We start from the raw sequence: 26842 nt of genomic DNA, 5'->3' as shown, positions 1-26842 counted from the left end.
CCCAAGGTTCCCAAAGAAACACAACTGCCCGACTGAAACCACTGGCAAGACCCAGTGAACAGACCGACTGAGAGGTTATTTGCTTTTACCATGAATCTTAAACTCTGCTGGGAAAGAAGAGGCCCTGGTACCACACGCTACAGAAACGTAGACAATGATAATGAATCTATAAAAAATAATTAGTGGATGTTCTTTTATAGGAATACGAACTTCTAATTAGTAATGTCCTGGGAGGTGCTTCTGTCATTGAACCTTCCTTAAAACCAGAAGAGAGGAGGAAGACAGAAAAAGAGTAAGAGTAGGGGGAGGGAGGCGGTAAGGAACCGAGGGAGAATGCAATACATTCCCAACACACAGTGTATGGACAGTTGCTGCTGAATTCGGGAAATTCTGTCTCCTAAAATAACAGGAGATGCACACGTCAGTACTTGAACAATGATCTCGGAGTCCACGATTCTGCGGAGAATTGATAATGATGATGACAACGACGATACTGGCGTAAGAATTGAAAATGTCTCAACTGCCTAGCATCCTCAGCACTGACCCAAACCTCCTGGGTGTCTTAATTCATCAAATCCTCATGATGACCCTACATGGGGGGGGGGGGGGGGCGTGTCTAATACCTATTTTATCAACAAAAGAATTGAAACACTGAGGTAATTTGCCTAAGACCTCAGGACCTAGGGAGAAGCAACGCCCAGGGCTCACACCCAGGCATCAGAGAGAAGAGCCCACTTGTTCTAACTGATAAGACCCTTCCTTGTCTCATGAATGTGTAAACCAACCAATAATTTCATCCCTGAGAAAAAGAAAGTCTAGGGTCACAGGAACACCTATGAGCCCTGTCTCACAAAACGTGACAAAAAGCAGAGTCACAAAAACAAACAAAAAAACAAAAGTGCGGGAGATGATTTCTACAAGACTAAAGCTGCCCAGTGGTTAGAGCGTAACTACAGGCATGGCAGTCCTGAAGAGGCTGGTTGCTGTGGCAGAGACCAGCTGGGAGCCAGAAACCAGACAATAACTCAGAGGATTCCATACAAAATACCGCTAAGCTGTGCAAAACAACCATAACCTTGGCTGGAAAACTTGGCTGGCCTAGAATTGGTAGCAACTGAAGCATAAGCTAGGAAACTGGTACACACCCGCAGTCCTCACACTTCAAGTTGAAGCAGGAGGACCAGAGCCCTCATCTGGAAATGAGTCGCAGGCCAGCCAGGGCTACATAAGATCCCGTCTCAAAGACAAAACAAAACAAACGCCTGGGTGTGAGAAGCAGAGTCAAGGGGATTGCCACAAGTTCCAGGCCAACCTGAGCTACATAAAAGGCCAGCCCAAGCTCTACAGGGAAAAATGTCTTAAAAATAAAGGATGTCAGGCAAGGTGGTATACACCTTTAATCCCAGTATTCAGGAGGAATGACAGTGGGGACAGGGACAGTGACTCTCTCTGAGAAAAGGCTAGCCAGGTCTACATAGTGACACTTAGTCTTAAAATCAAAACAAAAACAGAGTAAAGGAAACAAAAAAGAGCCCAGACCTACTTTCACAACTCAAGCAACAAAGGCTAAGTGTGAAGTTCTTAGGTAGGAGATTTAAAACCAGCACACAAATGCTCTCTCAGCACAACTCTAAGCCCCGCATTCTGCCTGGACACAGACAGCAGAGGAAGTGCATTGCTGGGAAGGGGATCTGTGCTCCGAATCCTCCTTAAATCCTAGCTTCCAACTGCCCCAGCTCCCTGCCTTGGCAAACTCTGCTCCCTACTCAGCCAGGAACCCAAAGTAACACAGCTACCCCATCCAAACAGGAGCAGCCTGGAGAAAGGAGCCAGTATTAGTATTCACGCCATAAGACACCAAAGAGTTCTACAAACACCCGAGAGGCTACAGCACAATACTGTGAGCAAACTGAGAAAAAGAAAACTTCAGTGGAGGAGGAGCAAGTAGGGACATAGCTCAGCCCTTGCCCAGCGGGCCTGAGGTCCTGGGTTCCACCCTCAGCGCAGCTACCGGAGGAGGGCACACCAACCCCACAGTCAGGTGAGAGAAATATTGAGCACTTTATTTCCCAGTAAATTCCAAAAAATTGAATACCGTCTTTTCTGAAATAAGGAGAGGTTAAAAAAAAAAAAAGATGAGCTACTTCTAAGAAGCAACCACAACTCAGGAGATGAAAAGTCAACTATCAGGAGTCAAGAAAACAATGGGTAAGGGGGGGAAACAACAAAGCAAATTTAGAAAAGACATTCTTACTGTCTGGCACCCCCAGTCTCCATACTCCGTAGGCTGAGGCAGGAGAATCATAAATTTAAAGGCTACATGGTTAGGACTCTGTGTCAAAAAAAAAAAAAAAAAAAAAAAAAAGTCAACAACATCAACAAAAAAAAAATCATAGAATCATCAAAAAAGAATAGATATTTCTGAAAGCTGACATAGATAATGACTACTGCAAACCTACCTAAATTAAATGGCTAACAAAGCTAGCCATTCCTTCTGGGCACTTTGAATATCTCCCCTCAGGAAACTATGTAGCAGCTTTCAGACAGAAATGCCTCCCACTTTCCGGAGGAGGAAACTGAGGCTGAAGCATTTGGAAAATTGGCCCACATAGCTAAAGAGCAAGTAAGTTCGAAGCAAGGCAGTCGCCTCCCTCCTCCCTCACGCCTCTGCTCCAGAACTCAGCGGCAGGGGGTTGGGTAGGGGGCTGCCTGGGATTCCAGGCCAGTTTAGGCTGTTTAGTGAATTTCAGACCAACCGGCTTTAAAAAAAAAGACCCTGTCTGAAAACACTCAATCCAGGGCTGGAAACATGTCTCAACAGTTAAGCACATACATGCCTCCCCCAGGGAACAGGAGCTCAGTTGCCATGTGTTTTAGGCAGTTGACAACTGCCTGTAACTCCAGGGCCTGACGCCCTCTTCTGGCCTCTACAGACACTGCACTCACATGTATAAACCCACACACACATACGCACGTGATTTTTAAAATTTTAAAAACCTCAAACCGAACAAAATAACAAGAAACTGACCAATGCAGAGATATGTATAGCTGAAGAGGAAAGAAGATGGGCCTGGTACTTAGAGGAGATGCAAAAGGAGACAGAGAGCGCCTGTGATAGGCAAACCTCACTGCAGCATAAATGGAGCCCAGGGCCCAAAGAGAACCGGGTGCAGAATAACCATCACTGAGCATTCTCATAAAACCGTAAGACTTCAAGAAGAGCAAAGGAATAGCATGCCCTCTAGGCTTAGGGGGAATCAAGTCCTAAGCATGACAGAAGGCAAACTAGCAGCTGCTACAGTGAAGCACCTAATTCAGTAGGTTCAAGAGTTTGAGGATAGCCTGGAAAACAGACAGTGAGATGGCTCAGTGGGTGCCAATCTTGACAATCCCCAGGACCTTGCAAGTTATCCTCTGCCTTCCACATGTGTGCCACACATGCATGCCCCTTGCCACCATCACACATGTGCATGCACACACACACACACACACACACACACACACACACACATTTTATAACCTTTTACTAGGCTAATTTCCCCTACTTGTGGTAACACATGCCTATGATCACAACACTTAGGAGGTGGAGGCAGGGAACCAGGCCTTTACAATCGATCTCTGCTGTATGGTGAGTTCCAGACCAGCCTGGGCTACATGGATAGTGGGAAGAGCGTAATAGAACTACAAAGTCCTCAGGGGAAGAACTTACAGTATAAAGTTCAGGGCCTCTGAAGTATGAAGTAAGCACCCCAGAACCTAGAGCCACCATTGTCTGCTGCCTTTAAAGATCCCAGAAGATTGGGATAGATCCAGACCAACCTTCGGAGCATAAATATTTGCATTTACACTAACACAGAGAGTATGAAAACAAACATCTTAGTTACTACAGACTGCAAATTCTGACTAGGCCAAGGTTTTTTCTATCCACAGAAAGATAACAGAAATGGGCAGAACAACAAGTCCCTGACTGGCCTTAGGCCATACTCAGGTCAGACATGAACCTGTGCTTCACAGTCTAGGACCCAGACTCACTCTGAGTCTGCTGCTTCCAGTGAGCACAGGTGGTGTGTGTGTGTGTGTGTGTGTGTGTGTGTGTGTGTGTGTGTGTGTGTAGTATGCACATGCGAGGTGTGATGTATATACAAGTGTGTGTGTGTTGTAATTGTGGTACACATGTATATGGTATGTTCGTATGTGTGTGTATGGTGTGTGTTACACACACACACACACATAATGATATATATGTGCAGTGTGTGTATATGTATGTATGGTATGTATATACATGGTATATACATATGTGCAGTGTGTATGTATGTGTATGTATATAGATGGTGTATATGTATGTATAGTGTATGTGTGTGTCTCTGAGAATGGTAGGTGTATAGTATATGTATAATGTATATACGCTGATGTGTGTACACATACCAGAAGAGGATGCCAGGAATCCTGTTGTATTGTTCTCCACTTTCTATTCTTAGAGAAAGATCTCACACTGAACCTAAACTAGGTTAGAAGCTAGCAAGTACCAGCAATCTTCCCTTTTCTACCCACTGCAGCACCGGGGCTACCAGGAACACGTGTGGTCATGGCCAGCTTTTTATGTGAGTGCCAGGAGGAATTCAAGCTCAGTTCCTCGGGTGTGTACAGTGACTGCTCTTACCCACTGAGCCATCTTCCCAGGCCCCAGTTTTCAGTCAATGAAATGTCTGCAAGGAGGCACTGGAGAGATGACTTAACAGCTGAGAGCATGCACTGTTCTTGCAGAGGACCTGCACTGAATCCTTCGCACTGACGTGAAGCAAGCTCCTGTACCTCTAGCTCCAGAGGGGATGCTATGCCTCCAGCCAGCAGGGGCCCCTTGCAAACACATGAACATGCCCATACAGATGCTCGCGCACACACGGGCACATGCACGAGCACATGCTCACATACACACTCTCACACACATTTATGTAATTAACTGTTTTATGTCTGCAAAGAATATAGGAGAAGACACTGGTTTCATAACACATAGATATAAAAGCTTTCTGGAGCCTGCTTTGTCTCCTAGGAGGCTGAGATAGTGACTCAAGTGTCCCTGCATGGTGCGGAGGAAGCATGCCTATGAAGGGAAGCAGCTGTGCTGTGCCCAAATGTCCTTAGGGAGATACACTGAAATGTGTGCTACCCTGTGACACCCGGCACCACAGCATATACGGTAACCTACACGTGCGATGGGATATGTACCTATACTAAAACAAATAACCCCCCAATCTAGGTTAGTTTATCTAGGGGCACAGACTCTCTAAGTCACATGCCATAAAACAAACCACAACAATAACATTGTGCTTTAACAGTCCCTTCAGTGTTTGACCTTCAAACTTTAAAACTAAGAAAACATATACCTGAGAGATAAGCTGCCCTACCAGCTTTATAAATGCCACATTGTCCCTCTGTTACTTATTAACCTCGTGCCAGGCCTGGGAGCCAAACACCTTTCCAACCTGAGCTCAGTGAACAGGTTTTAGATTATGAAACGCATCCCCAGCAGAGCTTTGTCCCTGGATCTGCTGGATGGACCCTTCGGTCGTATGCCACCCCCATGCGCTACTAACGACCAAAACTGTAGCTAATGTGTCAGAAGCTAATTAAATTCCAAAGGACGACCATCTCTTGTACCACTCCAAATAACCCTGTGAGATAAATATGCCAAGCAGTGTATGGCGCGTAGAGAATGTTCTAGAACAACACTACTATGGCAGATGAGGAAATGAACGCTTAAAGAGATAAAGCAGCTAAGCAAGTGAAGAAAGCATTTAGTCTGGGGCATGGCTGGGGATGCCACTCAGCTGGTCGCTTGCATGCCCAGCAATGCAAAGCCCTGGAGGGGCTCCTCAGCACAGAAGTCAAATCAAAACGGATCCAGTCAAATCCAGAGCCCCTCTCCTGCTCTCAGCCACCGTTCCCTTTGCTCCCTTCACACAGGAAAGTAGTAAGAGAGTTAACTAAGATAACACAGCCGGGACTACAGTCTCATCTTCCCAATTACACGCGGTATCCAAAAGCAGCTTTGAGAAAGCAACTTCTACCTAATGAAAAGCCACAAACCATATTTTGGGTAGTGAAGGGAAAGGGCCAAGGAGAGACCAGGAGAAAAACAAGCCAAAAGAAAGAAGAAAATCCACATCACTTACAGGAAATATAGATACTGTATGTAGGCCTTAGTATTGATCATAGCTCATCCCTTAGGGCCAAACTGCCTTCCAAACACAAGAATCCATCACCCCAGGCTGTCAGCTGATGAGATAACTGTAAGCCAACACACCAAGGAGTATTCTGTGCGCAGCACATTCTCAGAGTGAAGACACAAAAGAGCTCAGGCAAGCTATTCTCCCATTATTTTTTTTTTAATGATTATTTTGAAGAGTATACAAAAGGATTGTGTTTTTCTCATATTCGCCCGGTATTATCTCTTGTTCCACCTCCACTTGACTATAACTACCTCTTTTTTTCAGTGCTTTGGGGGGGGGGGGACTTGGCTCTGTGGGTGCTAAGTAAGCCTGTACCCCGAGGTACATTCCCTTTCTGTTTTATTCTCAGAGAGTAGCAATCATCTATGCTGAACTAAAACAAGAACTCTAAAAACAAACAAACAAACAAACAAAAAGGGCTGAAAATGCCTTTGACAAGATAGCATTCAAAACCCAGGGTACTTTCGTCAAAGTCAATGTATCCTGCAGAGAAAGCAAGCCTCTCTCTTAATTTCAGTATTGTGTACACTCCAAGACAGATCGTATCACTGTTCTTTCCAGAGTTCCAAGCAGCCAGCAAAGGGGAGAAAGATCTAAAGACATGGAGTCTCTTGTTATCTAAAATACAAGGCCGGTTTCAAGGTAGCAGACTAGAAACTCTTTGAGAACAAGGTCCCTGCAACCCTCCTAGGGCCTCAGGCTTACTATCAGAGCGACCCTTTCTAACGTGGCAGAGAAAATAACTGCTTCCTGTCTTATGTGATCAGCCAATAAATGCTTATAACTTAGTGTTTAATTTTTTTAAGTGGAGCCACAGATTTTTCGAAAGCCCTAAATGTTTAAATTTTGCCAACGACAGAATAAATACACTTTGGTTAAAACAGTGCAATTCAAACAGCACAGTGTCCTGCTGTGTGATCCCGTGTGATTCAATTAGCCATTTTCCTAATCTTTCTTCTTTCCTCCTGCACACAGGAGGAAGGAGAACACCTGTCTGGGCTAGCTCACAGCGGCAAAGCTGCTGTCAGTAAGTGGATGCTGTTCTGCCCAGGCCACTCACTTACAGTCCTGCAGCCCCCGGCTCCCCCTCTGGTCCAGCCCCAGATAGCAGCAGCTAGTCCCGGCGCTCAGGGAAGGATGCTCCAATGTCTGGCCTTCCCTTGGAGACTGCGACGACATGCGCTCTGACCTGACAGTAACCGTCTCGTCCCTCCACTTTCGACCCGGCCCCGCGCACCTCCAGCAATGTCTGCCCCGGGAGTCCCCGAGAGTCCCCAAGTGTCCCCGAGCGTCCCCGGTCCCCGACTCACACCCGGGAGCCCCCTTCCTCTACCCCGGACGCTGCAGCCCTCCCAGATAACAGCCAGGCCCCGCCGCGCCACGCCTCGCCTCGCTCATCTCCCCAGGCCAGGTCTCCACAGCGTGGTCGCGGGGCTGCAGACTCCTTACCCGGGAGCTTGAGAGCCCTGGACAGCACTGTCGCCATGGCGGAGGCCCCCGTGCGCGTGCGCGCGCCGCGTCCTGCCGGGAAGTGTAGTTCGCTGCGAACCGCGCGTGGGGCTGCGGGCGGGAAAGGTGTGACCTGCCGGGAGCCCAGCTAGGAGGAGGCGCCCACTGTCGCAGGTCACTGGTGCGGCGCGGAGCCAAGGTTGAGTCGCTTGCGCCTCAGCAGCCGGTAAGGAAAGTCATCTCTCCCCAACCTGTGTATGAAGAACCTAGAATGAGGTTGTAGATACTTAAGAAGGCGCGGGCTGTGAAGTTCGCGTGGGTTTGGAATTGACAAACTGAATTTGAAGCCTGCGTGCGCAATTTACTACCTGAGCCATCTTGGCAAGTCACTGAGACTCGGCTTTGTTTGTTTGTCTGTCCTGTCTGTCAGTCAGTCTGTCCATCTGTTTTGGAGCCAGGAGTCTCAATGGAAACTGGCTTTGTAGGTGAGGGTGACCTTGAACTCCTGATCCTTCTGCTTCCACTTCCAAGCACCAGATTTGTTTGTTTGCTTGTTTCACTTACTTATCTATGGCTCAGTGTGGTTGAGCTTGCCTCTCTGAGTTTGAGGCCAACCTGGTCTACATAGAGTTACAAGCCAGCCAGGACTACATAGTGAGACCCTGTTTACACACACACACACACACACACACACACACACACACACACACACAGAGAGAGAGAGAGAGAGAGAGAGAGAGAGAGAGAGAGAGAGATGTATTCATTAGTTTGTTTACTCATTTATTGGTTTATTTGTTTATTTATTTATATATTGAGATCATGTAGTATAGACTGGCATTGAATTGGCTATGTAGTTGAAACTGGCCTGGAGTTCCTAACCCCCCACCCCCACCCCGGCCTTCACTGTGTAAGTGCTGGAATTACAGACACACAACACCACACCTGGCTGGCTCTCTTGAAATGAAAATGATGCTATCGCCTTGTTGCTTAGAGAATTAAGCGACACCATCCTTTTAAAGCACACAGCTCCTGTGACTCTTTTCCCTGTCCTAAGTGCAGTCTGAGGTATGCTGTGGCACAGACCTGGGTTTCCTGATCTCAGCTCTTTCCAGGGAAGTATTTACACTCTACCTGCTGCTGCCCTGGCTTGCGAGGTCCAGCAAACAGGAGCTGACTGGTTTCTCACTCACAGGCACCAAGAGATGGAGCTAATACTGAGAGCATTAGCTTGACCCCGGAGTGTCTCAGTTATCTAGTCATGTCTCCCCACCGTCTGCTTAATGCTGATAAACCGTTTCTGTTCCACAAGAGTTGTTCTGAGAGTCGAATATAAACGTGCAAAACACTTAGCACCAACAACTAATGTTTCGTCAGTAACCTAGTGTCCTTCTGGTTGATGTCTTATTGCTGTTATTTGAGACAGAGTCACACTATGTAAACCAGGCTGTCCTGGAACTTCCAGAGGTCTATCTGCCTGCCTCTGTCTCCCCAGTTCTGAGATTATAGACATGTACCATAGCACATGGCTAATTAATGTTTTGATTTTTAATTTACTAAGTAATAAAATTGTAAATTTGGGGGCTAGAGAGATGGCTCAGTGGTTAAAAGCACTGGCTGCTCTTCCAGAGGCCCCAAGTTCAATTCCCAGCACCCACATGGCAGTTCACAACCTTCTGTTAACTCCATCAATGCCCTCTCTGGCTTCCTTGGGCACCAGGAACACACATGGCACATAGATAAGCATGCAGGCAAAACACCCATGCACATGAAAATAAATAAAACTTTTTAAATAAAAGGAGTAAGCCAACCTACACCACAATTAATATTAACAATGGTGTTAATTTTAATGACTTAACACTTAATGACTTAAGTGTTAATTCTTCTTTAACATTTGTCTTGTATATGTACATTTATTTATCTTGTGTATGTATGTGTGTGAGTCTGAGTAGATGCATACTTTTGAAACCCCATGCTCTCTTTCCACTGTGTGGGTGTTGGGAACTGAACCCAGGTGGTCAGTGCTGACCCAGGCACCACTAAGCCATATCACTGGCCCCTTACCTGCTAATACTTTCAGTGTTCTATAATTATTGAGATGTTCACTGTTTTCCAGTTTCTCTGCATATGCTTAAAAACCATATTTTATACCAATGTAGGTCATCCAAGGAAAGAAACAAGTCACAACAAGCAGGTAGCTGCTTGCCTGGTATCAGATTTAGTCATTAGAACACAGTCAGCGTCGGTAGCCCTGGAGTATGAGGATATAGAAGGTCAGGAGCTTGAACACCCGGGACAGGGAGGTGACCAGAACAGCCAGGTAACACAGGGCAGAGAAAGGAGAAAAGCCCGTGCACTTTCCATAGTGAAAAGATAAAAGGATGTCCCTGTGCGTGTAATGCAAATGACATGAAATAGTTCAACGTTACAGTTTGAAAACTTTGCAACTGGGCATGGTGACACACCTGTAAAGTCAGTACTCAGGAGGCGGTGGCAGCTTGGAAATCTAGTTCAGTGTGCCAGCCTGGGTTGTGTAAAGAGATACTATCTCAGTTTTTTGGGGTTTTTTGGTTGGTTGGTTGGTTGGTTGGGTTTTGTTTTGGTTTTTGTTTTTTGTTTTTTTGTAAATAGGATCCAGGGAGATGGTTGGGTGGTAAAGTGCTTGTTGAACAAGTGTGGCAGCTTCAGTTCAGATCCTCAGCACCCTATAACAGTTGGGCATGACTGCATGCTCCTGAAGTCCCAGCGCTTGGTTGGGGGACAGCAGAATTTGGGGTTCTCTGTCCAGCCAGACTAGCAGAAACATTGAGTTTCAGTTTCAGTGAAGAGTGCTCGTTGGTTTTTTGTCAACTTAAGAGAGCTCAAGTCGTCTGGGAAGAGGAGCCTCAATTGAGAAGCCGTCTCCATCAGGCTGGCCTCTGGGCAAGCCTACAGAGCATTTTCTTGAATGCTGACTGGTAGGAAAGCCTGTTGTGTCACTCCTGGCCACGTGACCCTGGGTTGTATGATAAAGCTGGCTAAGTGAGCCCTGGGAAGCAAGCCAGTAAGCAGTGCTCTTCCCTGGCTTCTCCTTCAGTTTCTGTCTCTAGGTTCCTGCCTTGAGTTCCTTCCCTGACTTCCCTCCATGATGAAACTGACACAAATTGGTTTGTTCAAAGTGTTTTATCACACCAATAAGATGCAAACTAAGACCATGTCTCAAAATATTAAAAATTAAAAAGGTAGAGAGTCATAGAGGAAGACTCCCCAAGACAAGCTCTAGACTCCATGTGTGTAGTCACACATATGTACACGCACATGTATATACCACAGACAACATTATAAGTTTAGAACTTTGCTTTAAATGGTATGAGTATTCTAAGTGCCCCATGCACGCCTACACACAATATACACACCCATCAACATACATATACACACCCAACAGATACCCCTTAACCTGTATGACATCTCTACTCTCCTCTTCAGAAGCCCAGCTTTGCAGAGGGATTTCCAGTGGGAAGCAGATACCAAGAGTCCATGCTCCCTGGCTTTTATCCAGCTTCTGCGCCTTGTCCCCCTCAGATGTCTCCTTCTTGTCCATTTCCCCATTTGAGCCTAAGAGCTACAGCTCAGAATCAGATCTCTCAAACTTAACCTGCCTTCTTTTCTTCCCCCCAATTTATTTTAGTATTTCTTTTGGGGAGGAGGAGTCTTCGGGGGACAGTCTAATTCCAGTCCGGGCTAGCTTGGAATTCACAGAGTATGGGGAACATGGGTCGACCCTCCTGCCTCTGCTCCCTCTCAATTAAAGGAAACAAACAAGCAAACACCTCAAAGCAGACACCAGAGGAATTCAGGATCCTCGCCTCTGCCACAGAGAGCACCTGTGAGTGTCCCTCCAGTTAGCAGTAGACTGAATATCTCGGATGCCAAAACACCCACTGGGGTCATTATAGAAAGTACAGATTCCCCAGGACTCCCTGGCTTCCAAACTTGGCTTGCCTCCAAGTTAAGTCAAAGAAAGGTGACTGGAGAGGTGACCTGGAACAGCCTGTCACGCCTGACAGTGCCTTCTCTGAATAGAAAATATTGTTCTAGAAATCACAACTGAAGCCGCATTGATCCCAAGTGGGCGGGCATCTCAATCACTTACAGAAGGAACCTGTGGGAGGCTGGTCTGGAGCTACTTTGTATTCAAATGCTAAACTCTGTGGCCCAAGACACAAGACAGGATGGACCAGGAGCACAAGCTGAGTGAAAGAGCCCCAGGGGACAGGCTGGTGGAGCAAGAATAACCCAGGAAGACACAAACACGGAGTACTTGGGGAGCTCCCCTGGGAAGCAGCCATTCTAGCACTTAGAGCATTAGACTAGGGGTAATCCCCCAGTAATCACACAAAAGCTAAATAAATAAATCATAATCTGCGTCTCATTCATTTGTAAACTAGACAGGGATAGGAACAATTCAATTATTTTACAGGAATCCACATGTGCCACCTCTTGCTATCTTTGTGACGCACCTGGCATCAATTTAAACCTCGAGTATCCTGCCCTTACTCAAAGGAAGGTCAAATCAGGCTCTCTAACGCTTCTTATTCTGTGGATACCATAGACACTTCTGTTGGTCCTGACCAGCCTCCTAGTGGGATTCCTGGCTTCCTCTGGGATCCAGGACCACGGAGTCCACCAGCAGCTGCCACCCATTGCTCTCGGTAGGCTGGGGCTGCCCGGCTCTCTGCCTCCTCTCAGAAGGCTTCTGGTATCTCTCACAGATCCACACCACATCGAGGTTAGTGCTGTGAGAACATCAAAGTCCTGAGGTACAGTGGAAAGTGGAGAACACTGGCTCCCTCCTCCTAGGTTACATGTATGATGAAATTGCGTGCGCTGTTCTGTCTACTCTTCAAGGTCAAACACGGTACTTTCATCAGCCCTTCCCAATTTTAGCTGGTGAGTCACCCAGGGGAAAGCAATTGCCGTAACAAACAACCTCCATAATACAGGGATTTTAGAGAATACAAATTCATTGCTGGTTAAGTCACAAAGTAAGGGCGCAGGGCAGGCGACGCTGGGCTCTGTTTTTCCCTGTCAGTCAGGGGTCTGGGCTCCTGTCTGGTGTTTCTACATCTTAGGGCTTTGGAGGCCTCTTTGGGTCATGGCATCCCAGCTCCTGCTTGCTGTCCTGGAAGAAAAGAAAGTGTGTTTGAGAAGCTTGCATTCTGCTGTGTCAAGAATGTCTCACGGTTGAAGAATACAGGCTCCAAACAGAGTGACAGCAAGCAGCGCTAATCCCAGTGCCTGAGAGACTGAATCAAGGGCATTGTGAGTGTGAGGCCAGCCTGGGCTACATATTGAGTTCCTGGCCATGTCAGAGCAGCATGGTGAGACTTGTCTCAAATAAGCAAACTAAATAAATAAAGGAAGCTTGAACCCTTCATAAGACAGGAAGATCCCAGGCTTTGTCCTGCTAGAGACTAAGGCTTTGTCCCTGAGCCGAGGTTGTCCTCCTGGCTTAGGAGCTTGCCACTGTGTCTAAAATAAAGTTGTCCCTAAGGAGCTGGAGAAATAATTCAGTGGTTAAGAGCACTGGCTGCTCTTCCTGAGGACCAGGGTTCAATTCCCAGCACCTATGTGGAAGCTCACAACTGCAACTTCAGTTCCAGAGGATCTGACACCCTCACAGAGACAGACACCAATGCATATGAAATAAAAATAAATAAATCATTTTTTAAAATTATTCAAAAAAAACTGTCCCTAGAAGCAATTCCTTCCTCTGGTGAAAGTTTTCTGAAGGCCAAGGACCAGCAGAAATGCTGGGGCTAAAGAGAGAGAAGCAAGCAGGAATCAGTACCAGGGAAGAGACCTGAAAATGGAAAGAAAAGACCATAACAAATAACAGCAGGGAGATGGAGAGAACCCCAAAAAACAGCTCAGCAAAGGACATTTGGGGGTTAAATGCAAATGTCAAGGAACCTGAGAAATCAGTCTTGCATCAGGAACTTGGAAGACAGCCTTGGCCTGTGGCTTATTCACTTCTTATAAGGAACTTGAGTCAGACCCAGAGTAGCACAGCTGGGGAGGACAAACAGGTTCCTGTTCTCAGAGTGTCCTTTAATAAAGCATAAAGATGCATCAGCTCAGATTTATACACACCTGGATCTAGCCAGACTCTTAAGTGATTTCTAGGCCCCGAGATGTAAACAAAAGCTTCTTAACAAGCCTCTAGCTGGAACATCTCTGTGAGAATAACAATACGATTAAGGAGAGATCCACCCAGTCCAACTGAGATCCACGCACCCACGCACGCGCTCACACATACACACACACACACCTTAGCATTCAGTGGGGCCTATTCATCCTTCTGTGACACACTAATGGTGATACCTACCACTGACAAACCCTTATCACCCATAAGAAAGCACGCTGTTTAGGACCCATGATTTAAAAGCTGGGATATAGGGGTCATGACCCTCAGCATTACTCCAAAAAACAAAAGACCATTGGGCCCATCTGTTCTCCCAGGTCTTTGCTCCTGGTCCCATCACTGTGTCTCCTCCAGCAGGACACATGCGAGTCTGTCCTGCCCTCAGGTTTCCTCTTCCTGCCATCTTTCCTGTTACCATTTGCAATTAACTCTGACATGGTCTGGGCTCACCTCCATCCTCCTAATGACAACTTATCATGGATGCAGTCACTCCATGTCGTACGATTCTCATACAGTGTTCTTTACGTTGTCCTTCCAGTATTATCTTAGTCAGGGTTTCTATTCCTGCACAAAACATCATGACCAGGAAGCAAGTTGGGGAGGAAAGGAGTTATTCAGCTTACACTTCCATACTGCTGTTCATCACCAAGGAAGTCAGGACTGGAACTCAAACAGGTCAGGAAGCAGGAGCTGATGCAGAGGCCATGGAGGGATGTTACTTACTGGCTTGCTCCCCCTGGGTTGCTCAGCTTGCTTTCTTAAATAAACAATTAGCCAAGGTCTTCAATCCTAGCGTAAAAGGAAAAATAAGTATGTCTAATTTCATGGGAAAATGGCTCATTGGAACACAGTCTCAGTAGATTATATAGAAAACTACTCTAGAGGGGCTAGTGCTGCATGCCTTTAATTTCCAGTACCTAGAAGATAGGGGCAGGTGGCACACACACAACACACACACATACATGCACACACATTACAGGAGTTATTTTTTTTTTATTCCATGTTAAACTAATTACTTACCCATTTCCTCCTTCAAACTTTTATTTAAGTTATAAGTTAAGAATAGGTAGCTTTGAGGCTAGAGATGTAGCCCAGCTGGTGAGAGTGCTTATCTAGCAAGCACAAAGCCCTGAGTTAAATCCCCAGGTGATGGAGGTTCATGCCTTTAACCTCTGAACTGGGGATGTGGGAGTGGAGGCTGAGGCCAGCTGGGGATACCGTAGTGGGGCCATGTAAAAACAAAACAAGGCAAAAAGCAAGCAAACAACCCCCAACCCCCCAAGAGATTAGGTTCCTGTTCTACTTTGATATGGTCGGAGGTTAGAAAATGAATTTCCAAACTGTGGTGCTTTGACATGTGGAGTACTTGAGTGCACAGACACCGGAGGTCTTTAGAAGCAGCCTCAGAACCAGGGTGGCTCTGATCTCCCTACAGTAAGCTGCCTCTTGTCTTTGTTCTTTCCCAATATGAATCCTAGAAGCCAAACTTCTTCTCACCCAAGGCAGGCCATAGAAAATCCTCTAACCTCCCCCCCTTCCTGTATAGGGAGCTGGAGATAATAAGTTCTCTGTGTAACACTGCAGCGGGCAGCTCTTTCCAGCACGATCCTGCTCCATACAAAGGGAAGAAGAGGGAGGCTGAGAGTCAGAGGCCAAGAACTGAATAGAGTGGCCATGCTGGGTTCATCTCCTTGGTCTCTGCCCAGTTACTGCGGTGTCTTCTGTGCATTCACATTTCTAGACCTCTCTCCAGGAGAAGAAGGAAATAAAATCCCCGAAGCGAGGAAACAGAATTTCGGGTGTAATACTTAAGATGTCTGCCTACCGAGTGAGCCCATGAGTTCTCAGTGAGTCCAGGCTGGCAGTTTCAGACTGAAGCCTCCACAGTACAGCAGAAAGGCCTGTATTCTGGGCGTTACATTTCGGGGCGTTCTTTGGGGTGTCCTACTTGAGAAGTTTTCACCCTGCCTCCACCTAACAGCCCATGAATTTAGTGTTTCATTTAACATCAGACTGTTTGTATGAAGGAAGCCTAACTGGAAAGTGACTCAGTCTCTCACCCTACACAGCCACCCTACCTCATTTCCACCCAGGTTCAGTATCAGCCCTGGTGACAGGGATTTATGTGCAGGTGTGGTTTTAAAAATACAGGAACCTAAGAGTTGGATGGAGCTCAGAAGTCTACGGATCAAATCCACAGCAAGTAGTAGCAATTGCTTCTGCAGCCTGACACGCCATCTCTTTGGACTCCACTAGACCTTGAGAGCTCACGCAATGTGGTCAGTGTCCACTGTTGTAGTTGTTTGCTTGTTTGTTTTGCCTTGCTGTGACAAAATATCCAACAGAAGAAACTTAAAGGGGGAGGCTGTTGTGGAATTATTACCCTGGGGGTTGTTGCCTTTAAATATCTAGTGGGGGTTCTACCCCACTTCAACCATCTAGTACCCAAGTGAAAGACAAAGAAAGTGTTAGATTTATAATAAGCTTGAAAGCACTAGAGCTGGGCAGGTACCAACCCTCTATGCTATTTTGTGTACTTGCCTGAGACATCACTGGCCACGTCCTGCCTGGGCCACTCCTACTCCATCAGGCTAGGTCTTTTGGCCATGTGCTCAAGATCTACACTACCCCATGCCAACTTCCTTCTTCTTCCTGGTGCCTCAGACCCCCTCAGTCCAAGAACATTCCATATGCTTCCCTCTCCTCTGCCCATCCCAGGCTAAGGGCATCTTTATTAAACAATCAAGGATAACATAGAGGGTAAGGTTTGTAGGACAAAATAAATTTAGCTTAAAGCTGTTTTCAAAATATCCATAATATCCCCATCTTTCTCTCTCTCTCTCTCTCTCTCTCACACACACACACACACACACACACACAACAACAACAACAACAACAACAACAACACACACACACACACACACACACACACACACTCATCCCTTTACCTCAAGTGCATTTGATCTTGTCTTGTTGAGCAGTCTTTCCGTTGAGGCTAAGTTCTTCTTTAGGAATCAAAGCCACACATCTCTGAAGATGTGGCCAGTGATGTAATGAGTACAGAAGGGTTTCCTCCCGCTCCTGGGCTGTAAATAATGAAAGATCTTAGATACGGAGTCTAAAAGCTGGCCTGGGGAGATGACTCAACAAATACAGTCGCTTGGTGCTCAGGCCTGATGACCTGAGTTGACCCCACAGCCCCCTCCAGCCTCCTCAAGCACACCAGTGGCACAAACCAGAGCTTGCTTCTGTGTGCACACACAAACACAATATCTTTTGTAAATTAATAGTATGATAGTAGGGGCTTAAAGACCAAAGACTGTACCCCATACACATCTCTTCCTTCTTTGCTGGAGATGTGGGCATGTGTACACATGTAGCTCAGGCTGGCCCAGGATGGTCTTGACCTCTCAATTCGCCAGACTTTCCCTGGCTGGGATTATAGGGATTTTAGAAAAGAGAACATATCTGGGACCACAAGACTCCTCCCATCACAGACACATCCTCCGTTCTCTTCCTCTGCTGCCTTCAAGTACACGGAAAGTTTGTCCCCTTTTGGAAGAGGGAAGCCTCTTTGTGCTCTCCGGGGCCAGCCCCAAAGAAGAGGAAGCACCCTGGAAAGGACTAGTTCCTGAGAATTTTGCATCTATCTTAAGTAACCCCTTTCTAACTGTTGTTTTTCCCAAGATTGACTTATAAGGTTATGCATTGCCATTCAGATACTAGGAACCAGACCATCTCTCCAGCCACTATTTTTTTTCTAACTAGCCTTAATTTAACCCAGTCCACTTCATCTTGATGTTTACTTGGATGTTTCGTTTTGCTTGTTTGTTTGAGACAGGGTTCATTCTGTAGCCCGGAGAGTCATCTGCCATTTAATAAGAAAGGCTAGGGATTTGAGACATTCGTGTATAGTTTCAAAAAAATCGATTAATGAATTGTAATGATATGAAAGACTGCCCAACACTTTTATTAAACTGCACACCAAAACAAGATGTCTGAGCTTCATTGTCAAGCTGACTGGATTTAGAGCCACCTGGGAGACACAGCTCTCAGTGTGTCTGTGAGAGAATTTCCAGAGAATTTTAAATGAGATGGATGGCATACCCAGACTGTGGCTGGCATCCTCCCCGTAGGACAGGTTCCCACAAACCCAAAACAAAAGAGAGAAAAAAGACTCTGACCGAAGGAATGCCTTCATGATGACTACATTCTCTGAAATCGTGAGCCAAAGAAATGCTTTCTGTAAGTTGCCTCTGACGTGCATTTTGTCACAGCAATAAACAAAAATAAGCTAATATAGAAGCAGCCCCAGGAGAAAAGTTTCCTTTGGCCCTCGATGCCTCTGACCCACCAGTCTCTGCTGACACGGCCCAGAAAAGTCTAGATTTCTCTTTCCCAAAGCAAATCATAGAAACCAGAATGCTCCCTGAAGCCAACCAACCCCCAAAATAGCTACATTCCCTCTGTCTTTCTGAATAAGAACTGACCATAAATAAACTCCCGATCAACCACCATCAGGGCTGTCTCTGGTTTCCTGGGCTTCATGATATCCATCAAAGGAATTCAGACAGGACAGACACAGTGTGGTCAGTAGATGACTGCAGAGGAGAGGGGGCCTCTCTCAGGGCAGGAATGGCACTGGCTTTGTGGAATTTATCAACTTTTAAGGACAGATGGCTTTTCCTGCCGTGCTTTTTCCTGTCCAAGTGATTGATGGGCTCGTTTGATTGATCTTTATGGAAGGAAGCACTGATACGCACTGTCTGCTCTCTCAAACCAGTGTCTGGATGATGATCTTGTAACATTTAGATAATTTTGTATTAGTGACCCTCCAGTGGGTTCAAAATGTCACCTCTCCACCCGAGGACAGAGGCGTGACTCAGGGTCCATTCTTTCATCCAGCAGTGTTTCTGTTTGGTTGGTTTTTTGTTAGGTTGGTGTTTTTGAAACTAGTTTTCTCTTTGTAGCACTGGCTGTCCTGAAATTCACTTTGAAGATCAGGCTGCCCTCAAACTCAGAGATGATTTGTCTCAGCCTCCGGAGTCTACAGTGTCTATTCTAGGTTCTACAAGCTGCCAATCATGAATGACCTCCAAGCCTGCTAGTAATTAGGAGCCGTTGAAATGGTTCTGAGGGTAAAGGGGCTTGCTGCCAAGCCTGAAGACCTGAGCTTGATCCTAAGGTCCCAAATGCTAATCCTAAAAGATGTCTGACTTCTACAAACATGCCACCTTATATCCTATAGTCATGCTAGTATGAACACACAAGTGCACATGCACACACACAGGTGCACGCACACACACATGCTCACACACAGATAAGCACACACACTCTCATGCACAGGCACACAGGCATGCACACACACACACACACTCTCATGCACAGGCACACACACTCACACACTCACACACACACACACACATACACATACTCTCACTCTCCAATGCGCACACACTGTTTTTTTTATTTTAAATAGGCTAGTTAGGTAACACAACTTATTTGATTTTAACTTGTAAGACTCCCATTCCAGAAGTGACCCTGTCCCCCACAATCAGGAAGAAAAAAAATTCTGTGACTGAAGAGCCAAGAAAAGTGTGACGCATGTGGACTTGCTGGGCACCTGCCCTCCATGTACTGCCCAAGCTCCTACCCTCTCTGCTCACTCTGATCTACAAGTCTGCCCATGCTCCATCCAACCTAAGATGAAAAATGGATGTTACCTGGGTCTTTGGGTCTTCGACCTAAAGGCTCCCATGTCAAATAAAATTACAGTTAATTAACCCTGTTATGGCCTTTCTCGTTAGTCTGTTGCCAGTTGATTTTGACTGTTTCAAATTTGAACATTCAGAGGGAAAAGTTGGAGTTCCATAGAGAAGGGAGGGGTCAGCATATGAGAACAAAGCCCAAGTATCATTGAGTGTGCTCTGTTTCTCCCACTGGGCTTGTGCATATGTAAAAGGCTTCTATAGCTGAAAGAAAAAAACTAAGCTGAGAAGGGAAGACAGCAGTCCCTCAAAGTTAAGAGCAAATGGCAGGAATATCAAGGTGCTAACCAGTACCCCGGAGCTCTTGACTCTAGCTGCATATGTATCAAAAGATGGCCTAGTCGGCCATCACTGGAAAGAGATGCCCACTGGACAGGCAAACTTTATATGCCCCAGTACAGGGGAACGCCAGGGCCAAAAAATGGGCATGGGTGGGTAGAGGAGTGGGGGGAGGGTGTGGTGGACTTTTGGGATAGCATTGGAAATGTAATTGAGGAAAATATGTAAAAAAAAAAAAAAAAAGAATATCAAGGTGATAGCTTCACCACAGAATGAAATCAGTCTGAGGACTTTAAAACCCAGAGAAGCACTAGAGAGACCATCTATGCTCTTGCAGATGGCCCAAGCTCAGTTCTCAGCACCTACACTGGAAGACTTACATCTCTAGCTCAGGAGCGTCCTAAGCCTCTTCCACAGGCACCTGCACTCACAGGCATGCACACGCTCATGCTCACTCACACACACACACACACACACACTTAAAAATAATGAAAACACTGGCTGGAGAGACAGCTCAGAGGTTAAGAGCAAGTATTGTTCTTCCAGAGAACCTAAGATTGATTTCTAGCACACATGTCATGGCTCACAACCTCCTGTAACTCCAGAGGAGCCAACACACACACACACACACACACACACACACACACACACACAGAGAGAGAGAGAGAGAGAGAGAGAGAGAGAGAGAGAGAGAGAGAGAGAGAGAGAGAGAGAGAGGGAGAGGGAGAGGGAGAGGGAGAGGGAGAGAGAGAGGGAGAGAGAGAGAACTGTTTAAAATATAATAAATTATATCTTTTTTTAAAAACCTAAGTGAGTGGCTGAGCTTGCTCAACAGAGATGGCTCGGTGGTTAAGAGCTCTGACTGCTCTTCCAGAGGTCCTGAGTTCAATTTCCAGCAACCACATGGTGGTTCACAGCCATCTGTAAAGGGATCTGATGCCCTCTTCTGCTGTGTCTGGGGAAAACAACAGTGTACTCACATACATAAAATAAATAAATCTTAAAAAAAATTCAGTGGTTTGCTTGTTCCTCTAATAAGATATATTACTAGACAAAATAGTATTACAAAAATATTTTAGCCCAATTTGAAGATTCAGCCTGTAACCCTAGCTCTTTACATGCTGCGATAGGGGTTGAGGGGGGGACAGGTTTCTATGTGTTCTAGGACAGCCTGGGTTACAGAAAAGAGACCCTGTGACCCAAACAAAGATGAAACATCAAAGATTCTTGAATTATATCTGTGAATCACATTGTTAACGATCATTGACAATTATCATTACTAGTATGAAAACTGTACATGTGTACAATGATAGACTACAGTAAGTTATTGGACTTGATATTTTAAACTATTATATATGTGCATATACATAGTCTTGAGCAATAAGTAAGCTAATGAATAAAGAAACACAAATTGAAGAAGTTAGGTGAAAGAAAAGATTTGTCTGGTTTAGAAATATGAGTCCCAGGGAGGTGTGGTGGCCCATATCTGCAATTTCCATATTTGGGAGGTAGAGGCAGAAAGATCAGTGTTAGCCTGGAATGTGTAAAACTTGGTGTCAAAAAGAAAACAAGAAAGAGTTATGAGCTGTGACCTGTGACACGCCTTCTTGTTTTTATTAACCTAATACTATGTTACGCAAGGACACCTAGCGTGGTTCCATCTAAGGAGCTCTGAGGACCTCTAGGGACGACTTTGATCCCTAATCACATTTGCCTCTGGAGCCTCGGTGACTTGAGTGGTTTTCTTGGTGAGCAGGAAGTCTGCATGCCTCGTGGGGCTAGAAAACAAGGAAGACGCTAGAACCTGTGATCAAGAAAGCTCTAGGAAGCAGTCGGAAGGGAGTCTTGTGACACAAAGACAGGGGCATTCCCCCATGGGAACAGCTGCAATAGACAGAGCCACTGTCACACAATATGCTAATATTTTACAATTGTAGTTTTAGAAAATCCTCATTGATCGTCTCGGAAGCTTGTGTAAAATGACGAAGTCGGCCACACGTGCATCTAACCCCAGCATTCCTAATGTGGCCAGGGAGCACATGAGTTCCAGACCAGACTGGGCTACACAGCAAGATACTGTACTGAGAGAGGGGGACACGGAGAAGGAAGGGACAGAGACAGACAGACAGACAGAGATAGAGAAGGGTGGGGAAGGAAATCCTTGTTTTAAAAACTGGAAATGTGAGCGCTGACACCCCCTGAGCAGTCTCTGACTAAGAATGTACAGGATTTACGTTTAAGATAACCAACTGCAAGCATTTCTTCCCTTGAAGCTGACAGTTCCTGGGGGTTCCTAACAGCTACCAGACGCTTCCGTGGTGGCCATGAGGTAAGCTGGTAAGGTGCTTTTCTCAGACACCCCTGGGCATGGTGGTCCACACCCACCATCTCATCATCCAGGAGGCCAAGGCTAGCACACTGCTGTGAGATCCAGGGCAGCCTGGGCAACAGAGCAAGACTTAAAAAGAAACAAACAAAAAAGGTCCCATGTGTGATGTCAAGAATGAAAAGTGGCAAGTGTGAAGACTATGACATTGGGGAATCTTCTTCCTAGATGCTAGATGTCTTGAAGAAAAAAGAACACAGATGAATCTCTGAGTTCAGGGCCAGCCTGGTCTACAGAGCTTGCTCCAGGACAGCCAGAGCTACTCAGAGAAACCCTGTTTCGAGCCCCATCAGCACCCCAAGGAAACAGGATGAGAAAAGATTGTGTCGATGGCTCAGGGGGAAGAGGGTATACTTCTCTCTTCCTCCAGCACCAGCCAGATCCGACGCCCCCTGCTGGCCTCCGTGGGCATCAGCACAGGTGGCATACATACACAGTAATAAAGATAAGAAGAGGAAGAGGACAAGGAGAGGGGGGGAAGAGAGAGAGAGAGAGAGAGGGAGGGAGGGAGGGAGGGAGGGAGGGAGGGAGGGAGGGAGGGAGGGAGAGAGAGAGAGAGAGATGGGCTTAGGTTAAGCAGACAGCCTAAGGCACTGTAGGAGTGATACACTTTCCTAGGTACGTTTTAAATAGGCTCCTATCCTTTATAGCCACAGGGCAGAGTCTGCTGGAAAAGAAGTCCTAGGGTATAAGCACCAGCCTTGAAGAGTTCAAGAAGTACTGCAGGACAGCCTGACTGATAGGTCTTGTATATCAAGGTCAAGAGCCTCCTGCTGTGATAGTGGTGAGATTCAGAGACCGAAGATGAGGATATTTGGGTGCATACACCTGGCAGCCTTGAACCATTAGGGCCCACCCCATCCTCCAGACTGACAAATGCTCCTCCCACCCCATCCTCCAGACTAACAAATGCTCCTCCCTCTCCATCCTCCAGACTGACAAATGCTCCTCCCACCCCATCCTCCAGACTGACAAATGCTCCTCCCACCCCATCCTCCAGACTGACAAATGCTCCTCCCACCCCATCCTCCAGACTGACAAATGCTCCTCCCACCCCATCCTCCAGACTGACAAATGCTCCTCCCTCTCCATTCTCCAGGCTGGCAAACGCTCCTGCTACTCTTGCAAAAGGAGAACCACTTCCAGTCTGTGGGAGAAACCAGAATGGACAGCACCTAGAACAAAGCTTCACACAATGCTGTTAGTCCCCTCCTTGAGACCTAGGCTAATTTTCCTAGCTAGCTCAAACTACGGTGGATTAGTCACTATTCAAGCCCCTGGCCTGCACAACTAATTTACCTCAAGCTCTAATCAACCTAATTGCCAGTCAATACTCTCCAGACACACACACACACACACAAAAAGACCCGATTGTATCATTTCTGACAACAGGAATCATCTAGGAAGACATTATGTTGTGTGCAATAAGCCAGACACGGAAAGGCAAAATGTGCATGATCTGGTAGGGTGTGGACTCTAAAATAGTTGTTGTCATGAAGAATAGGAGAGTGATTATTAGTCACAGGGACTGAGAGGAGGGGCAGTCGGTACAAAGTTACAGGTACATAGGAAGGTAAATTTCAGGATGCAAGACCACAGCTATAGTTAGGAAGTGGGAGGAATATGTTTTGGATTTTAGAGACAGGGTCTTGAGGTGAATCCCAACCCTAGGCAGAACTAGAAGTCCAGGTTACCCTAAGTTCATGGTAATCTTCCTGTACTAGGATTCTAGAGATGAGCCACCGTTATCGGGCTTATTATATGTTCCAAACTGATTAGAAGAAAGGATTTACCAGGTCCTCACAACCAATAAATGATAAACATCTGAGGAAATGGATGCTCATTGTCTCCTGTGATTATCACATGATCTTTTATGCATGGGAAGTTATCTCCTGTGATTATCACATGATATATTTATGTGTGGGAAGTTATCTCCTGTGATTATCACATGATGTACTTATGTATGGGGAGAGTACATTGTTGGGCTGGGGCGCTGGCTCAACAGTAAAGAGCACTTGCTGCTCTCCCCGGGGACAAGTTTGGTTCCCAGACCCACGTCAGGACAGTCACAGCTGCCTGTTACCTTCATTTGCAGAGGGTCTGATACTCTCCTCTCGCTTCTGTGGACATCCACACACTCATGGTATAGAAATGAAAATAAAACTTAACACACACAATAAAACAGTCCATTGTTTCCCCAAATTATGGGTGTTCATTACTGTTCTTGTCACTGTGACAAAATACATGAGAAGCAGTGTAAGGAGAGGAGGGCTTGTTTTCACTCACAGTGGACAGGCAGGGCAGTCAGAGCCTGAGAGGCTGCTCACATCCACAGTCAGGCAGGCAGCAGAGACTGACAGACACTGATGCTCAGGGGGCTTCCTCCTTCTTCCCACTTCACTCAGTCTAGGGTCTCAGTCCTTGAGATGGTGCTGGCCACTCTCAGAGTGAGTCATGGCTCCTCAGGAGACCTCTCTGGAAACTGCGCAGCTGTGCCTAGAGATGTGTCTCCTGGGTGATTCTGAATCCCATCAAACTGACAATGAAAAATAACTGCCACCTTATGCACAATGATTGCATCAATTAGAAATTATTTTAGGGCTGGACACGTGGCTTAGCAGCTAAGATCAACTGCTGCTCCTGCAGGAGACCTGGCGTTGATTCCCAGCATCCACATGCTGGTTTACCACTTCCTATAACTCCAGTTCCGGGGGATCTAACACCCTCTACTGACCTCCAGGAACACCGGTGAATGCGTGTGACACACATGCATGTGTGCAGGCAAAACACTCATACACATAAATAAATGAACTTAAAAATATTTTAAATATTAAAAAAAAAAAACCTTGGACCTGGCTAACACGAGTCAGAAGAAACAAATACGTGTGGAGAACTCAAGGACAATGGACTGAAGAGAGCCAGATACAAGGAGATGAGCAGTTACTGATCTGCCTTGACTGAGCGTTGATACCCTGATAAGGACATCGGACTTCAGCCTTAACACAGTTTTGATGGCCTGGATACAGCAACAATCTGCTGTGATCAAGAGAGGCAGGGACTGCCTGGGCAGTACCAAGAAAGGAACCTGTAGCCAGGTATGGAGGCTGACATCTCTAATCCCAGCACTCAGGAATCAGAGGCAAGCAGAGCTCTGAGAGTTCCAGGCCAGCTGGAGCTACACAGTGAGACCCTGACTCAAGAGGAAGGGAGGGAGGGAGGGAGGGAGCGAGGGAGCGAGGGAGCGAGGGAGCGAGGGAGGGAGGGAGGGAGCGAGGGAGCGAGGGAGCGAGGGAGGGAGGGAGGGAGGGAGGGAGGGAGGGAGGGAGGGAGCGAGGGAGCGAGGGAGCGAGGGAGCGAGGGAGCGAGGGAGGGAGCGAGGGAGCGAGGGAGGGAGGGAGCGAGGGAGCGAGGGAGCGAGGGAGCGAGGGAGATCCCTGCTGTGAGCACTACCTGACCAGCCATCACTTAGTAACTGTCTCATCAAATCAACTGCTGTGCAATTGGGATCCACGTGTCCAGACAACCTTTATTTTACTTAGTAGTGGCCTCAGAACATAAGATGGTGGCAATTCAGGCAGACCAACATTAAGCTGTATGCAGTACAGTGCCTCCCTAAATAAAAACGTAAAATTCTCCACTTAAGAAAAGCAAAAAACAAAAAAACCATTTGTTGAAATTGCTCAGACTTACATTTGTACCGCTAATCTCATTGTGTTTGTTTGTTCATTTGTTTGGTGTGTGTGTGTGGTGGGGGGGTGATGTGAATGAAGGGGTTCATGGTGCCACAGTACACTGTGGAGATCAGAGGATAGTTTTATGGAGTCGCTTCTCCCCTTTCACCTTGACGTGGGTTCCAGGGATGAAACTCAGGTCATCAGGCTCTTATGGCAAGCGCCATCACCCACCCAGCAATCTCTGAGTCCTTCATGGTGGCTCTTCTCTTGTTTTGCCTAGTTTACAGATTAAACTCTGTCACACATGTGCATGTGTCAGAAGACGTGGAGCTTACATAAGAATGATGCTCTCTAGGGTTTCGGGGGTTCACGGCGAGCCTTGGAACACGTTCTCTGTGGATATAGGGTGTGGGAAAACTACTACACCACACCTGTCCCTCCAAGAATTAAAGTCACTTAAAGTCCCTCCAAGATGGGAAAGGGCAGTAGGCGATGATCATGGTCTCATCATAGTCTTGTCTCCTTTGCCTGTTTAACTTTGAAAAAAAGCACGGTTAAAAACAAAAACAAATAAAAACAGTCTCTGTGTGATACTACTTTGAACATAAAGATGGAACTAGGCAACAATGCCCTTGGCTGTTCCTCAAGTAATCTCAGGAATAAAGTGGACCAAATGTTTAGATTCGTGTGTGTGTGTGTGTGTGTGTGTGTGTGTGTGTGCAGTTGTATTGTGCACCCTCCCATGTATCTGTATGTGTGCAGTTTTAAAGATTTATTTGTTTTATGTAAATACACTGTCACTGTCTTCAGACACACCAGAAGAGGGCATGGGATCCCATTACAGATGGTTGTGAGCCACCATGTGGTTGCTGGAA

The 26842-nt window shown here is 46.4% G+C and overlaps 1 protein-coding gene and 2 long non-coding RNA genes across 9 annotated transcripts in view; 1 reads left to right on the top strand and 2 right to left on the bottom strand.

The window, feature by feature from the left end:
- Fam234b (family with sequence similarity 234, member B) overlaps positions 1-8901 on the bottom strand; it is a 39363-nt gene extending 30462 nt beyond the window's left edge. For 2 of the 7 annotated variants that reach the window (NM_028982.4, NM_001362110.1), the window contains exon 1: positions 7680-7794. In NM_028982.4, the coding sequence (NP_083258.2) occupies positions 7680-7716 (37 nt within the window). In that variant the 5' untranslated portion in view covers positions 7717-7794. Of the gene's footprint in view, positions 1-7540; positions 7931-8810 lie in introns of those variants that run through there. The other 5 variants (XM_030255646.1, NM_001362111.1, XM_006506715.3 and 2 more) reach the window with 4 other exon arrangements.
- Gm36533 lies at positions 7757-12080 on the top strand. The gene is made up of 2 exons (XR_869506.2): positions 7757-7905; positions 11344-12080. It is a non-coding gene; the product is annotated as a predicted gene, 36533 (long non-coding RNA).
- On the bottom strand, positions 10822-17301 carry Gm19434 (predicted gene, 19434). Its single transcript, NR_040296.1, has 5 exons — positions 17186-17301; positions 16809-16946; positions 14484-14649; positions 13629-13764; positions 10822-12837 (listed from the first exon to the last, which is right to left on the bottom strand). It is a non-coding gene; the product is annotated as a predicted gene, 19434 (long non-coding RNA).
- Positions 17302-26842: the final 9541 nt, after the last annotated feature.

Source organism: Mus musculus, chromosome 6 (assembly GCF_000001635.26).
Source record: "Mus musculus strain C57BL/6J chromosome 6, GRCm38.p6 C57BL/6J".
In the NCBI taxonomy this organism is placed as follows: domain Eukaryota; kingdom Metazoa; phylum Chordata; class Mammalia; order Rodentia; family Muridae; genus Mus; species Mus musculus.
The sequence above is the reverse complement of the archived record's forward strand: the minus strand, read 5'-3'. Positions and strand labels throughout refer to the sequence as shown.